This window comes from Ornithodoros turicata, chromosome 3, assembly GCF_037126465.1.
Source record: "Ornithodoros turicata isolate Travis chromosome 3, ASM3712646v1, whole genome shotgun sequence".
Taxonomy (NCBI): Eukaryota; Metazoa; Arthropoda; class Arachnida; order Ixodida; family Argasidae; genus Ornithodoros; species Ornithodoros turicata.
Genome location: NC_088203.1, coordinates 50,036,274 through 50,049,590, shown reverse-complemented (window position 1 = coordinate 50,049,590; position 13,317 = coordinate 50,036,274). Strand labels below are relative to the sequence as shown.

General features: G+C 43.8%; 1 protein-coding gene across 1 annotated transcript in view; it reads right to left on the bottom strand.

The window, feature by feature from the left end:
• The window catches only part of LOC135388463 (phospholipid-transporting ATPase ABCA1-like), a 391,000-nt gene that overhangs the window by 51,243 nt on the left and 326,440 nt on the right, over nucleotides 1-13,317 (bottom strand). The window contains exons 20-21 of the mRNA XM_064618039.1: nucleotides 2,396-2,859; nucleotides 1,687-1,874 (exon numbers count right to left, since the gene is read on the bottom strand). Of these exons, the coding sequence (XP_064474109.1) occupies nucleotides 1,687-1,874; nucleotides 2,396-2,859 (652 nt within the window). The remainder of the gene's footprint in view (nucleotides 1-1,686; nucleotides 1,875-2,395; nucleotides 2,860-13,317) is intronic.

The following is a 13,317-nucleotide window of genomic DNA, read 5'->3' as shown; positions in this document are numbered from 1 at the left end:
GTAGAGGTATCGGGGTATGCGGTAGGTCGAGTATTATTTTCGTATTAACGCTCACACGAAAGGAAGGAGAAGTATTCAAGGAGGACTTGTAAATAGAATTACGAAGCGTGGAAGATCTGTTACACCTGTTAGACCAGTAACTGCGGATAGGACTCCTCACCTCATGATCTGCCCAATTTGTGAATGAATTATTACATTACATAATTAATTATTTAATTAATGTTACATAATACATTATTATTCCTCCGGTGACCTCCGGTGGTGTCACAAATACAATTTTTTTATGATACACAAAATCGAATTTTTATGACCCTAATTAATTAGTTATGAAGCTTCTCATATTACCCTTGGCCTCCTACCACTCAGATCATACTCTAGCTTGCATGGTGCAAGAATGTCCGTCAAACGTTGAGGTAATCGTATTGCAGAACGCAGCGCTTATCACACACATAAGCTCGACATTGACATTCATGATCGAAGCTTGTATTCTTCACGTAAAGTGGATTCCGCACACTAAATGAAATACTGCGGCTGCAGCTTGACGGCGTTGCACGTGCAAGGGGCTTGATTTTGGGTTGAGCTGGTGCCGTATGCCTTGTTCGTTGATAACCCCGAAATTGGGTGCCTCGTTCCGAAACGTACGCACTAAGGCTTCGCTGTACTTAAGGAAACCCTGAAGCCGCGAATACAGTTGTCTAAGCCCCTAAACTGATCGTAGGACTACAACTGTGGTCGACAGGAAGTGGCCTGTAGATGCCACACGTAAAATTATTTCCGACATAGTGTAGTGGTTCTTGAGATAAATACCAGAAATGAAGAGCATGATAATAGCAGCAATGCAGCAGTTTTCAATGACGTAAATATCAGCTGCGACAGCTTAGTAGTTGTCACGTGGGTGTGCGCCGAATAAAGGCGATTTATAACTGCTTTGAAATATGCTGAAGCGTCAATGGTAGAAGTGCAAGGCTGCAGGCGTGGTGGTACATTGTAATAACGACGATAAAACCCGAGACAAGGAACAGAAAAAGGGCAACACGACACGTTCTCAACTCAGCAACCTATTAAATGGGGTTGCTGAGTTTGAAAACGTGTCGTGTTGTCCTTTTTTTCTGTTTCTTGTCTCGGGTTTTATCGTCGTTATTATGCTGAAGTGTAGCCGGCAAATATTATTTTTGACCTGGTAAATTCATTGTTTTCCAAAAAAAGTAAAAAATACAAACGCTGCTAAGGATGACGGCATCAAAATCAAAATCACTAGCCGGCTCAATGATAAATATATATTCGTATCGATGGAGACCCCTCTGTCGTGTTCTTTAGCACCTTGAGGATTGTGTTGTGTTTGTGAGTCTGAGTGTCACAGCAGCAAAACCGCTACTCTACGAAATATTTTGATCATCAGAATGCACGTGGCAGCGTTTTCGCCCTTTAGGTTTCACAAGCGACACGCCCAAGCAGCACAATGTACTGAAAGTCGAGTGCAATAGGGGTGGACGGTATGTGTCTTATCACTGTTCCTTAGTTTCAAGAGTCTGTTCAAGGTCTGTTCAAAGTCCACCCCTATTGCACTCGACTTTCAGTACATTGTGCTGCTTGGGACGTATTGGGACGTATTGGGCTGCTTGGGACGTATCCCAGATCGCTGCTGAGGATACTCTAGCTGAAATCAATGAATGAAGCAATGCTTACCTATAATTGCCAGAAACCTTATGCGCGTGCAGCGACAAATCCACAACCTTGATCATGCTGTCCACTAGTGTACGGATGTCCTTTTCGGGCACCCCACGTAGACGAGCGAACAGGTATAGGGTTTCAAATGTATTCAGCTCTGCAATAAGGCCGCCATACTGCATGCAGTAGCCAATTTTAGACTGCCACTGTAATGAAGAAGCAGCGCATGGAAGAGGTTACGTGACACCAAACATCGACTGACAGTTATGGTATGTTCGACTCATCCCCGCTCGCTCTAATGCGCGTTGGCGAGGCGCTTTGCAGGAGTTTGTTTTCAACAGTGCGCGCGCTCTGCGCTCGCCAGCTTCCTCTTGATCGGTTACTCCCATTGGAAGTGCTCTAGGGATCCCACCAGCTTTATTACTGCTGTTACAACATACGCAGAAGGGTATGACCATGTCACTGTGGGGCCTTCTACTGGAAAACCGTCAGCGTGGTTGCAGTGGTAGATTCAGGTCCCATATCGTTTTACGCTTCTACAAATAACAAAACCCGCCTCAAGTTATCAAGAATTGCTGAGGTGTTCAACTCGGCTACGGTTCGTGTTCGGCTCGTGTACGGTTCTTCCGCGTCGGCTGCGGAGCAAGAGACGGGTTGTCCCGCTTCCGTTCAAAACACCGGCACGACCAGCTCAAGATACCATCACATGCAACAAAGGGTTACAAACCTGTCGAACTCCAGCACTCATAATCATGTTGCCGATACATGCGTCCCCGGCCGTTGGAGTCACCAAACCGGTCAGCATTTGGAAGGTCGTCGATTTGCCAGCCCCATTCACGCCAAGCAAGCCGAAACATTCTTTAGGGTTGACGGTGAAACACAGAGAACGCACGGCTGTTAAATTAGGAAACTGTTTTTTTAGCCGACGCACAACAAGTGTGTACCGAGAAACAGCTTGGGTTGATACTACTCTCTCGACAAGCGCCCGCTCTGCCTCAGCATCGCTGTCTTCTAACACTTGCACTTCGCCCTCTGTATTCCATCGTCCAGATGGACTGTCCCATAGGCATACGATCGCAAGAAACACAATTGCTTCAATCATCATGATGATAAGCTGCTGACCGACAGCATCCGAAGAGAGGGACAATGGCGGCAGCATGAGATCGTTACCTTTCTTTCCTTTCTTCGCCTCTGAAATAAAAATAACCCATTTTGTCGGAGTTAGCCATCTCGATCTACTTTATACAGCTTCTCTCGGTTCTCCCTCCAGAACTTAGACCCTTCATCATCCCGCGCCACTGTTAGAAATAAGACGGTAGTTGTGGTATAATAATCTCTATTCGTCTCAACGTACAACATATGAAAATGGGACGACAACTAGAAGCCCGCTTACTCACGGCCTTGTTTTTGCTCTCCCGTCTGTCCCCTCTCAGGTTGAACGTTTTCCATGTCTGACCGTTCTTATGTCTCTTTCATAGAGCTGCGTTACTAAATGCGACAGCGTTTATGAGCGAGCCCACTGTGTTTTCTTGAGGCAGGGTATGTCCCTTTGTAAAACCTGCATTCATTCCCTGCTGCTAGGAGATTACGTGTGTTTTGAAAACGCCGAAGTACTCCCAGTGATAACAATCGTGGCCACGAAACGTGACGAGGGCGCGAAGGAAGTCGTTAAATGCGGCAGTGACAACACAGAACAAAGCAGAGAGAAAAAGAAGAGACAAGACGAAGCTGAAGCAGTAGCCCATTCACAACAGCGACATTGCGCACAGCAAACAGGGAACACTACAGGGCCCGGACCTTCAACTTTCACGTATCTATCGTTATCGTTATATTCAAGGTTGGCCCGCTCCAAAGCCGCTGTGGTCGCATAGGCTCGCACATAAGCTCGTGGCGAATCACGGGTCGAAGTGATACATTTAACGCGCGTTATGGGACAGTGACACGTTTAAGATTGGGTACCTGAGCACGAACACGTCTCGTATAACGCCAGTCCCCACCTCGCTTATCTGAGTGATATGCGCCCTTTCTCTGTCATGATCGCACGGACGAAACACAGATAATCACATAGCACCTTGATATCACATGCTTTCCATTTTCCTTCAGCAAACTAAGTTCAAGAACGCGTAATTCGTTGTTGGATAAGGAAGTGGATGACCGTCCTCTTGCGCTTCACTGCGACCAGCAGCGACAAAAATATGTAAACCGAAACCAATTAATTACTGCAACAAATGACCCGGTGGCAGTTTTTTCTCTAAAAGGTGTCCACCGAAGGTCCCCAAAATGTGTCGTACCTATTTTAAAGCCGACTTTGCCCTGCTTTAATGTTTTGTCACGAAACTCATTTGAATTTTTATTTAAATACCGCCTACAAGCCGCGCACCGCGTGAATGAGGGCGAGGGGCTCACCTCGCCCTCATTCACACGGTGCCCGGTTTCTAGATGGTATCGGACAGATACTTGTAAAAAAGAAAGTTCTTCGTGCACCCATGAACCCCTCGGTGCACCCATTCGTGAATTACTTAGCCCGGGGATTTAACTGAGACACCCATATATATTGTTAATTAAATATCAATTTAATTACTCGAATTTTAAAATTAATTAAATTAACTAATTTAATTTAATTGATTAATTTATTTTCATTAATTATTTAATATATATATATATATATATATATATATATGCAGGGTGTTCCAGATAAATGCGAACATATTTTTAAAAATATATATGCCACTTTTTCCGAGATGAAGTCAGTTGCATTATAGTATAGGCTGAAAGGCACTCCTTAGGAGGGCGTTAGCAAACTCCTAGGGCAATGCCTTAACTAACTTTTTATTTATAAAAGCTACGAAGTTGCCTCAATGAGAACATCTGGTCCCTTTGGTCATCTGATACCGCAGCCGTTTTGAGAACAAACATCCGTTTGATAGATCGTCCGCAAAAAAATTCGTGAAGGAACGCCATTTTTTCTTTATTTTGTTGATTGCGGATCTTCGGAGACGCGTCTTTCTTCCACCCCAATATGAGAGGGTGAAGGAGCACAGTTCCTCCTCATGCGTCGAAGATGAGCTTTAACTTGCAGAAACAAAAGAGAAACGAAACAAAAACAAATGTATCCGGTGACTCTATCAGGACTGCCCTTATCTTGGGTTGCATTTTCTGTTTCCTTTTAATATTTTTTTCCGAAACGCAAGAGGCGATAGTGTGCTCTTTTACCCTCTCACATTGGGGGTGAAGGAAATACGCGTCTCCGAAGATGCGCAATGAACCAAATAAAGAAAAGAATGGCGTTCCTTGACGAATTTTTTACGGACGATCCATGGAACGTATTTTTGTTCTGAAAACGGCTCCGGTATCAGGTGACCTAAGGGTGACCATATGTTCTCAATGGGAGAACGTCGTCGCTTTTCTAATTAAAAAGTTAATTAAGAAAAGTTTTATTAAGACATTGCCGTAGGAGTTTGCTAATGCCTTCCTAAGGAGTGGCCTTCAGCCTATATGCTATAATGCAATTGATTTCGTCTCCGAAAAAGTGATATATATATATATATATATATATATATTTAAAAATATGTTCGCGTTTAGCTGAAAACGTGTGATTGAATTATAACAAAAACACTACACCACCTAGAATCATGCGCTTAACGGCATTTGTTCTTATTAGGAATTTGCCAGCTACTGATGTGAATGTCATGTATGGTAAGTTTAATTAAGTAAATATTTGCGAACTGAACTCGGAAATTTTCCAAGTGAAGGTCACTTTTTTACCTCACCGATATGAAGACCGTGCCGAATTCCACTCCAATTCATGATAATCGACAATAATATTCATGAGCTATCCCATCAAAAAAAGAAATAGCCGAACATCATGCTTTTCGGAGCACCAGACCATAACGCGCGATGATGTTTTGAGCGCAATCGCTCACAGTCCGACGAAAGGAGGTTCCAAAGCCAGCCCACAAAATGATAGTAGAAAAATTAGCAGTTCCTAAAATTGGGAGAGATAATGTTTTTTTTTTTTGAGTCCGTGTTAGCGCCACGAAGCAACTGTGGCAATCAGCGGCGTACAGATGTGGACAGATGGAGAGAGGACAGCAGGAACGAGCGAAATTCTGATGCGATAAGCCATGCCTGTGTTATCTCCTTCTACGATGCTGGTGTGGGCTGGGTTTACAACCTCATTTCGTCGGACTGACAAAGACAGCACTGAAAAGTTCATCGTGCGCTATCCTGTGGGAGCATGCAGTTCATGCAGTGGGTGCAAAGCATGATGTTCGGTTATTTTTTCCCGATGGGATAGCTCCTGAGCATCCCTGTCAATTATCATTAATTTGAGTTACTTAGACACGCTCTTCACATTGGTGGGGTAAAAACGTGACCATTACTTGGCAAATTTCCGACTTAAGCTCGCAAAAGTTTACATAGTTAAACTTACGTTACACGACATTCACATCGTGAGGTGGCAGAAACCCAGTAAGAACAAAATGCCGTTGACCGCATGACCCTAGGTGGTGTAGTTTTTTTATTATAATTCAATGACACGTTTTCTGGGACACCCTGTATATATGCTGAAAGAAATGGGTTCGGGCGGCCGCACAATGAAATAGGTACTAGAAATAAACGAGAGGCAGACAACGAAGGTATGGAAGTAACAAAAAGCTTTTTATTAGCATGTGAAACGTTAAGGGACAATATACTATGAAACTTGGAAATGAACTGTCCACGTTGCGGGGGAAGCTCAGTCTTCGTCAGGGCTAAGTGGTGACAGTGAATCTTTGGAGCTTTCGCACGTGTCTAGGATGACGTCAGAATCAGGAGGGCCCCGCCACCTGGCGGCTGTCAGTAGGTCAAGTCCACGAATGTTGTGTGAAGTCTGGGTGATGTCATCGTCCTTGGATTCAGGGACGGGGACGTTGTCAGGACCCCAGCTGAAACGAAAAGAAAAAAGAAGCAGTACCTTATTTAAGTAGTTAAACTTCTTATTGTTTACTGTACACCAGGGTCTTCGTTTATGGCAGACTGGAATTTGTATATAAGGTATGATTTCCGTTTATCTCCGGATGTATGGGTAGCGAAGTTTGTATGAAGAAGAAAATTGAAACGTCTTGAATTGAATGGCCCACTCCTGGCTGAAATGGCTCACACCCGATTGGTGGTTATTGCATCTAATTCTGAAGAACGTTTTAGTCTGACCCATGTACTGTGCGTGGCACGTGTTACATTCGATTACATATACAAAGTTAGAGGAGTTGCAATCTAGACCAGCGTTGATTTTTACGTAAAAATCGGATTTTGTGCTCTTGACTGGTTGGGTGGTTTGCATTCATTTACAAATCTGGCACCTACGTCCGTTGCATGGGTGGCAGCCTCTTGGTGAATTTTCTGGCTGGCTGGTTACGGTCACGCCTGTAGGTGACACGCGGCGGTTCAGGGAAAATTTCCTTCGTGCGCTCAGACTGGAGTAGGATGCTATGATGGCAATTCAGTATATGGTTAATATTTGGGATATTTCCATCGAAGGCTACGGTCAAGTTTAATGTACCATTTGCTTAGTTATTTTTTCGTTCTTGAAATAAACTTTGGCGATCCACTTTGCGAACCTTGTCTAATGCGTCTTCAACTAGTCGGAACCGACCTAGACCAATCAGTCAAGAGCACAATATCAGATTTTTACGTGAAAATCAGCGCTGATCTATATTGTAACTCCTCTAACGTTTGATATGTAATCGAATGTAGCAAGTGCCACGCACTGTACGCGGGTCAGACTAAAACGTCTTTTAGAATTAGGTTCAATAGCCACCGATCGGATGTGACGAAAAAGCTTAATCTTCCAGTTTCGCGCCATTTCAACCAGGGAGGCCATTCAATTCAAGATGTTTCAATTTTCTTCTTCAAGGAAACTTCACTACCCATCGATCCCGACAACAACGGGTATCATACATTATCTACAAGTTCCAGGCTACCATAAAGGAAGACCCTGGCGTATTGTCAACAATAAGAACTTAGATAAGGCATTGCGTTTTTCCTTTTCGTTTCAGCTGGGGTGCTGAGAACGCCCCCTACCCGACTCCAAGGACGATGACATCATCCAGACTACTCCCAGTGTACGTGTCGTGTCCTACACTGTGGGACCAACGACATGCCGCTGGCGGAGCCCAGGTTGGCCATGTCCCACTACAGACAGCTGCTTGAGAGGATCCGCTCCCGCGGAGGCATTGAACTGGCCGTATGCACACTGGTACTGCCTCGATCCCATAACCGACGCCGCCCTTTTGTTGACAGGCGCAGGGAATACCAATGCAACCCACGAGCCTTCACCATCAACCGACTATTCGTGGAACTCTGCAAGCGGTCCCCGGACCAGTGTTATTTGGACCACGGATTCCATCAACGACACCCGAGCCGCGTCCTCGCGGCGGACGGCCTCCACCCGAACTTCGTGGGAGTGAGGACTATCACCCGCCACCTACAGGACCTGCTGCCTCGCCTGCTCCGGCATCTGCCGCAGCGCCGTGCGCACGACCCGGTGGGCCCCGACCTCGTGTAGCCCACGCTGCAGAGGCAGGTTTCTTGGATCGGCAACGCCCCGGACATATCCCAAGTCACCAGCGCCAGGATTGACTAACCGCCGGTGAGAGTGTCTCTTCTGTCTATATTTCAATTTCAATTTATTTCAATTTGTGCGGTACAGAAATTTGGTCCATGTACAAAAGGCCCAGGCCCAACAAGGTACATGGACCAACATAATGCAGTCAGTGGAAGCACATCAAGATGTACCAGTGAACATGAAAAGATCACACATCATTTGAAATACAAGCAGTATTCAAGCAAACATAAGTGACTGCATATTAATTCTATTCCGCAGTTCGAATGAAAGAAGCAACAAGACAAAGGAAGCAGAGAGAGAAAGATTAAAAAAAAAGAAAAATAGCACATGGAAATAACGCCTATGCAAATGATAATTCAAAATTGGATTACAGAACAAAGAGAACGTCGAGGAGGAGACATGGTTTAAAAGTGTCTACAGTAGAGTGCTATCTGAATTAGTTGTCAAGTATGATCTGAACACTCGTTTAAATTGCGGATACGATTACAGAGGCTCTATGAAATGCACAAGCTTATTTAGCAAATGGCGAACCAGGTATCGCATCGACTGCCTGCCGTAGTTCGCTATAAGCAAAGGTGTTTCGAATTTTCGGACATCTCTTATTGGGTACAACATCGTCCAACATGTAAGCACAAGGTTCCCTTACCAGTTTAAATGTAAACATGCTTTCAAGAGTAAGAATGTGCCCATTGGAAAATAGCTGTGTAGAAGGGGTAAAAAAATTATCATTTGTAATCATACGCACAGCACGTGTAGGACACGTAGTTTACGTAAGTTCCCGGCTCTTGTATTTCCCCAAACCAGCAGACAGTAATAGAGCTTTGAGTAAACTATTGTATAATAAATGGTTTTGATCACCCATTTCGGAAGAATATTCCTGATTTGACTTATTGCGCCTACTGATCTTGACAACTTGTGAGCGAGTTTCTTAACGTGTGTATTTCAGTGTAAGTTTTCGTGAAACCAGACCCTAAGAATTTTACTTCACTTGTTCGCTCGAGGGGTACTCCATTAATATGTAACAAGAATGATGGATCTATTGGTTTATTGATCGGTGTAAATATAATAAATTTGGTTTTCTGGACGTTCACTGTAAGTCGGTTAGAAACGAGTCACGTGAAGAGGTCCTCTAAATGTCAGTTCGCAACCCAGGCTAAGTGCGGTAGATTATCGTTGGAGAAAAATATACTGGTGTCATCAGCATATAAAACTACATTGGGGGTGCTTGGGATATTGACAATGTCATTAATACAAAGCAAAAACAAAAGGGGCCCAAGAATGGATCCCTGCGGGATTCAGCGCCATGCATTGATGAATGAATGGAGCCCTACGGGATCCATGTATTTTTACATACTGGTAGCGACCAGACAAGTAACTCTTGATCAGGTTAAATGCTATCCCGCGGATGCCCTAAAATAACATTTTTTGGTAAGATTTCGTGATGAATAGATTCAAATGCTTTGCTCAAATCTAAAAATATCCCAACCGTGTATAAGTTTTGCTCGAAGTTTTGTACAATTTTGTCTCTAATATGTATCAGCGCCATTTCTGTAGATTTGCCTTTTTGAAACCCGTATTGTGCCTCCGATATTATGCCATGCATTTAAAGATATTTGGAAAGACTTACGTTTATTACCTTCTCAATCACCTTGGAGAACAGAGGAAGTATTGAAATGGGACGGTAATTATTTAAATCTTGTTCGTCAACCACAGTCTAGTTCTCCAGTGGGTTCCAGCCCATTGTGGTGTCGTGGGCAATGAGCAGGCCGACAGCGCCGCAGAAGCAGCACTCTCGTATCGGAAACGGACCAGTAATGTTCTGCTGAGAGGAGACCGCAGTTCCATTCTGCGACGCCTCGTAACACCCCTGGCTTCCCGCCAATGGACAACCGACATTCTCCCCCCATCTATGTTAAGCAGAGTTGATCCAACGCTCGCTTTCCGCATGCCACGAAACACCTCTCGTCAAGATACTGAATTAATCCAACGAATGCGACTCGATGTGGCCTTTACAGCTGAGTGGCGTTACCGCTTGAGACAAGTTGACTCCCCCACCTGCTGCCACTGTGGTGCTCTAGAGGATCTGGAGCACATTCTTCTTCATTGCCCTCACTACCAACCTTCCCGAACCGGACCGAGTCCCTTAGTCAGCTGGACTCTCGCCTCTTCTCCCTATCGAAAATGCTTGGTCCCTGGCCCAATCGAGCCCAGCAACGACCTGCGCTCAAAGCTCTTTTGACATTTCTGGACACCATCGGACTTCGATCGTTATTGTGAAGGGGCTCATTATTTCATTCCCCACATCCCCCAGCAATGGGGTAGAGTATCGCCTCCGGCGATGAACCTCCCCACTCTCCGTCTCAAAATAAAGTTGTTGCTGTTGGTTGTTCGTCACCCCCTTTGTTGATAAGAACTACTTTTGTTATTTTTAAGGCATCAGGGAAGACTCCCGATTCTAAAATGTTAGAGATTTGACAATTTTTTTCACGCACGAGGCGTATAACGTGTTTAATAGCAGTCACTTTACACCCATCGATGCCAGAGGCAGCGGAGATGTCTTGTGCCCGTACCACAGTTTCTATTTCAGAAGCTGTTGTCGGAAAAAGAAATATAGAATATCCTGGTAGCTCGTTGGACAACCGTGACAGAACACAATCGTATGTATACTGATCCATAGTTCCGTGGGTTTTACTAATATTTCGGGATCCAATGCTTAGTAGATAATCATTCACCTTGTCAGCCAGTTTCGTACCGGAATAGAAACAGGAGTCAATACATATCTCACTCGGAACAGCAGGGTTCCCATAGCCAAAGGTCAAGTTTCTCACTCTTCTCCAGATTTTTTCCGGGATTATTGTGATTACTCTCAAAATAATGAGCATAATGATCCTCGTTTGCGTTCCATAGATCAGCAGTGACCTGATTACGTGCTTGCTTAAATGCAGCAAAAAGTGCTAGATCCCGCGCTTAAAAAATTTTTTTAAACATTGTTTTTTGCTTCAATACGGCGGTACAACGTCATCGTTATCCACTGCTTTCGTATTTTAGTTGAACGGGGTCGTGTTTTTTGTAGCGGGAAAAATTCGTTATAGCATTGCGTTATAATTTGAGCAAAGATGGAGTATTGCGCATTGACGTCGTTTGTACTGTAGAACGTTTGCCAGTTAATGCCAGATACACGTCAGATACTGACACGTCAGAACTAAGACAGATCACTGACAAATCCGTGCGATATAAATCTCACCACGCCGCTATGCAACTCAAAACTAAATTCCCAGAGGGCTAAAGATCGCTCTTAAACCAACTTTTCCCCTAAATGAACAACTTCAGGAGAGGTGGAATAGCATTCTACACAGTACTTCCACGGCGTTAATCGATCTCGATATCGCACTGTCAAGAAGCAAATGAGGAGCTCGCACGCGCAGCACAGATCGTTCACGAAACGGCCACCTTAACTTCATCACATATCTGTTTTGTGTATGTTTGTTGAAATATGATGTTTTATGGTGCCTATTGGAGAATGCACCCGTTTGGGTCCCGCCTGGGTTCGCTCCGATATCGTTCACTATTGTTAGCTTTGCTACCCATCTAATGGTTTATATATTGCTCTCTATAAGTGCTTCTTATTGCTCGTTTTGATAGAATACTTGTCTGTTCCTCTGTTCTTCAGAATCGAATAATGTAAGCAGAGAATAACTATTTTGTTGCGTCTGCGCTGGTCATATACAGCAAGCTCAGAGATTGAAACTATTTATTAAAAGTTATGTCCTGAAGGGTCTGAAGAAAGCATGTGCAGTTCAGATGTGTCTTCTGTATTGTGCTCCGAATTCGATTAATTTCTTACATTTATCAACACCGGTAATGTAACTTAATAAGAAACTACTTTCTTCATTAAAAGTTATATCCCCACTAGAATAATTTTTTTTGATTGCGTGTTAGCGCCGCGAAGCAACTCCCACTAGAATAATAGTTGCTTGTGTTTGGATGTACGTATGGATGCGTATCGGCATCCCTGGGGAGATTTTTAATGTTGGGATTCTCGCAATGATGGTGTGGTCACGTATAGAAATCTCAAATGTGTTAGAACAAAAGTTTAAATTTCGATTGTTATCATGTCGGTTATGAATATCTTCGTTAATTAAAAGACGTCCTTTGATGTAGCAACATACTGTTTTGATGTGGGTGCTCCAGGACGTGAAAATTTCTAGTGTTCGATGACTGATCTTTATGTTGACTGCCAATAAGAAAATAATTTTGCTTGTACAGTCGCGGATGCATTGGGGTTGATACTCTAATATATCCGTTCTGTGGGGAAATGTGATGGCTCGCTGGGGTCAACAGGTGGTGATTGACGCCGCGCTGGGTGATGGTTGCGGGAGAAACTATTTTTAAGTTAATGATTGTGTCCCCACTATAGGATAATGTTGGTCGGGTAAAATTGTAATCACAGTCATGGTGGTCACATATAGGGATCTCAGACCTGTTATAATAAAAGTTGTATTCTTGATTGCAATCGTATTGATTAAGAATATCTTCTTCAGTTAAAAGTTGTGTCAATTGATGTAAAATAATTATTGCTTGTTTCGATATGTATGCCCTGGCTCATTGAAAATTTGTGTGTAAGATATGATTACTGATCCTTATGATGATTGCCAATAATAAAACAGTTTTGCCTGTAAGCTGTGTACGCATTGGGGTTTATTCTTTAATATACCCCTTCTGTTGAGAAAGGCGACGGCGCACTGTGGCCAGTGGGTGGTAATTTTTGCAGCGCTGTGTAGGCCGGCTGAAAAAAGTGCACGCTTAAACAAAAGTGTGTACTCCGTTTTCTTGCCATATATATCACTCCCTTTTGGAGAATACAATTACTACCAAAAGGAGTCTCCTCACTCCCTTCAGGGAGTGGGTTTACGCTTTAACTCCCTACCGCGCGGAGAGTGATATTACTCTCCGGTAGGGTGTAAGGCGGTAATGTTACTCCCTGGTGGGAGTGAGGACACTCCTTTTTGAGAGTAATTGTAGTCTCCAAAAGGGTGTGATATATG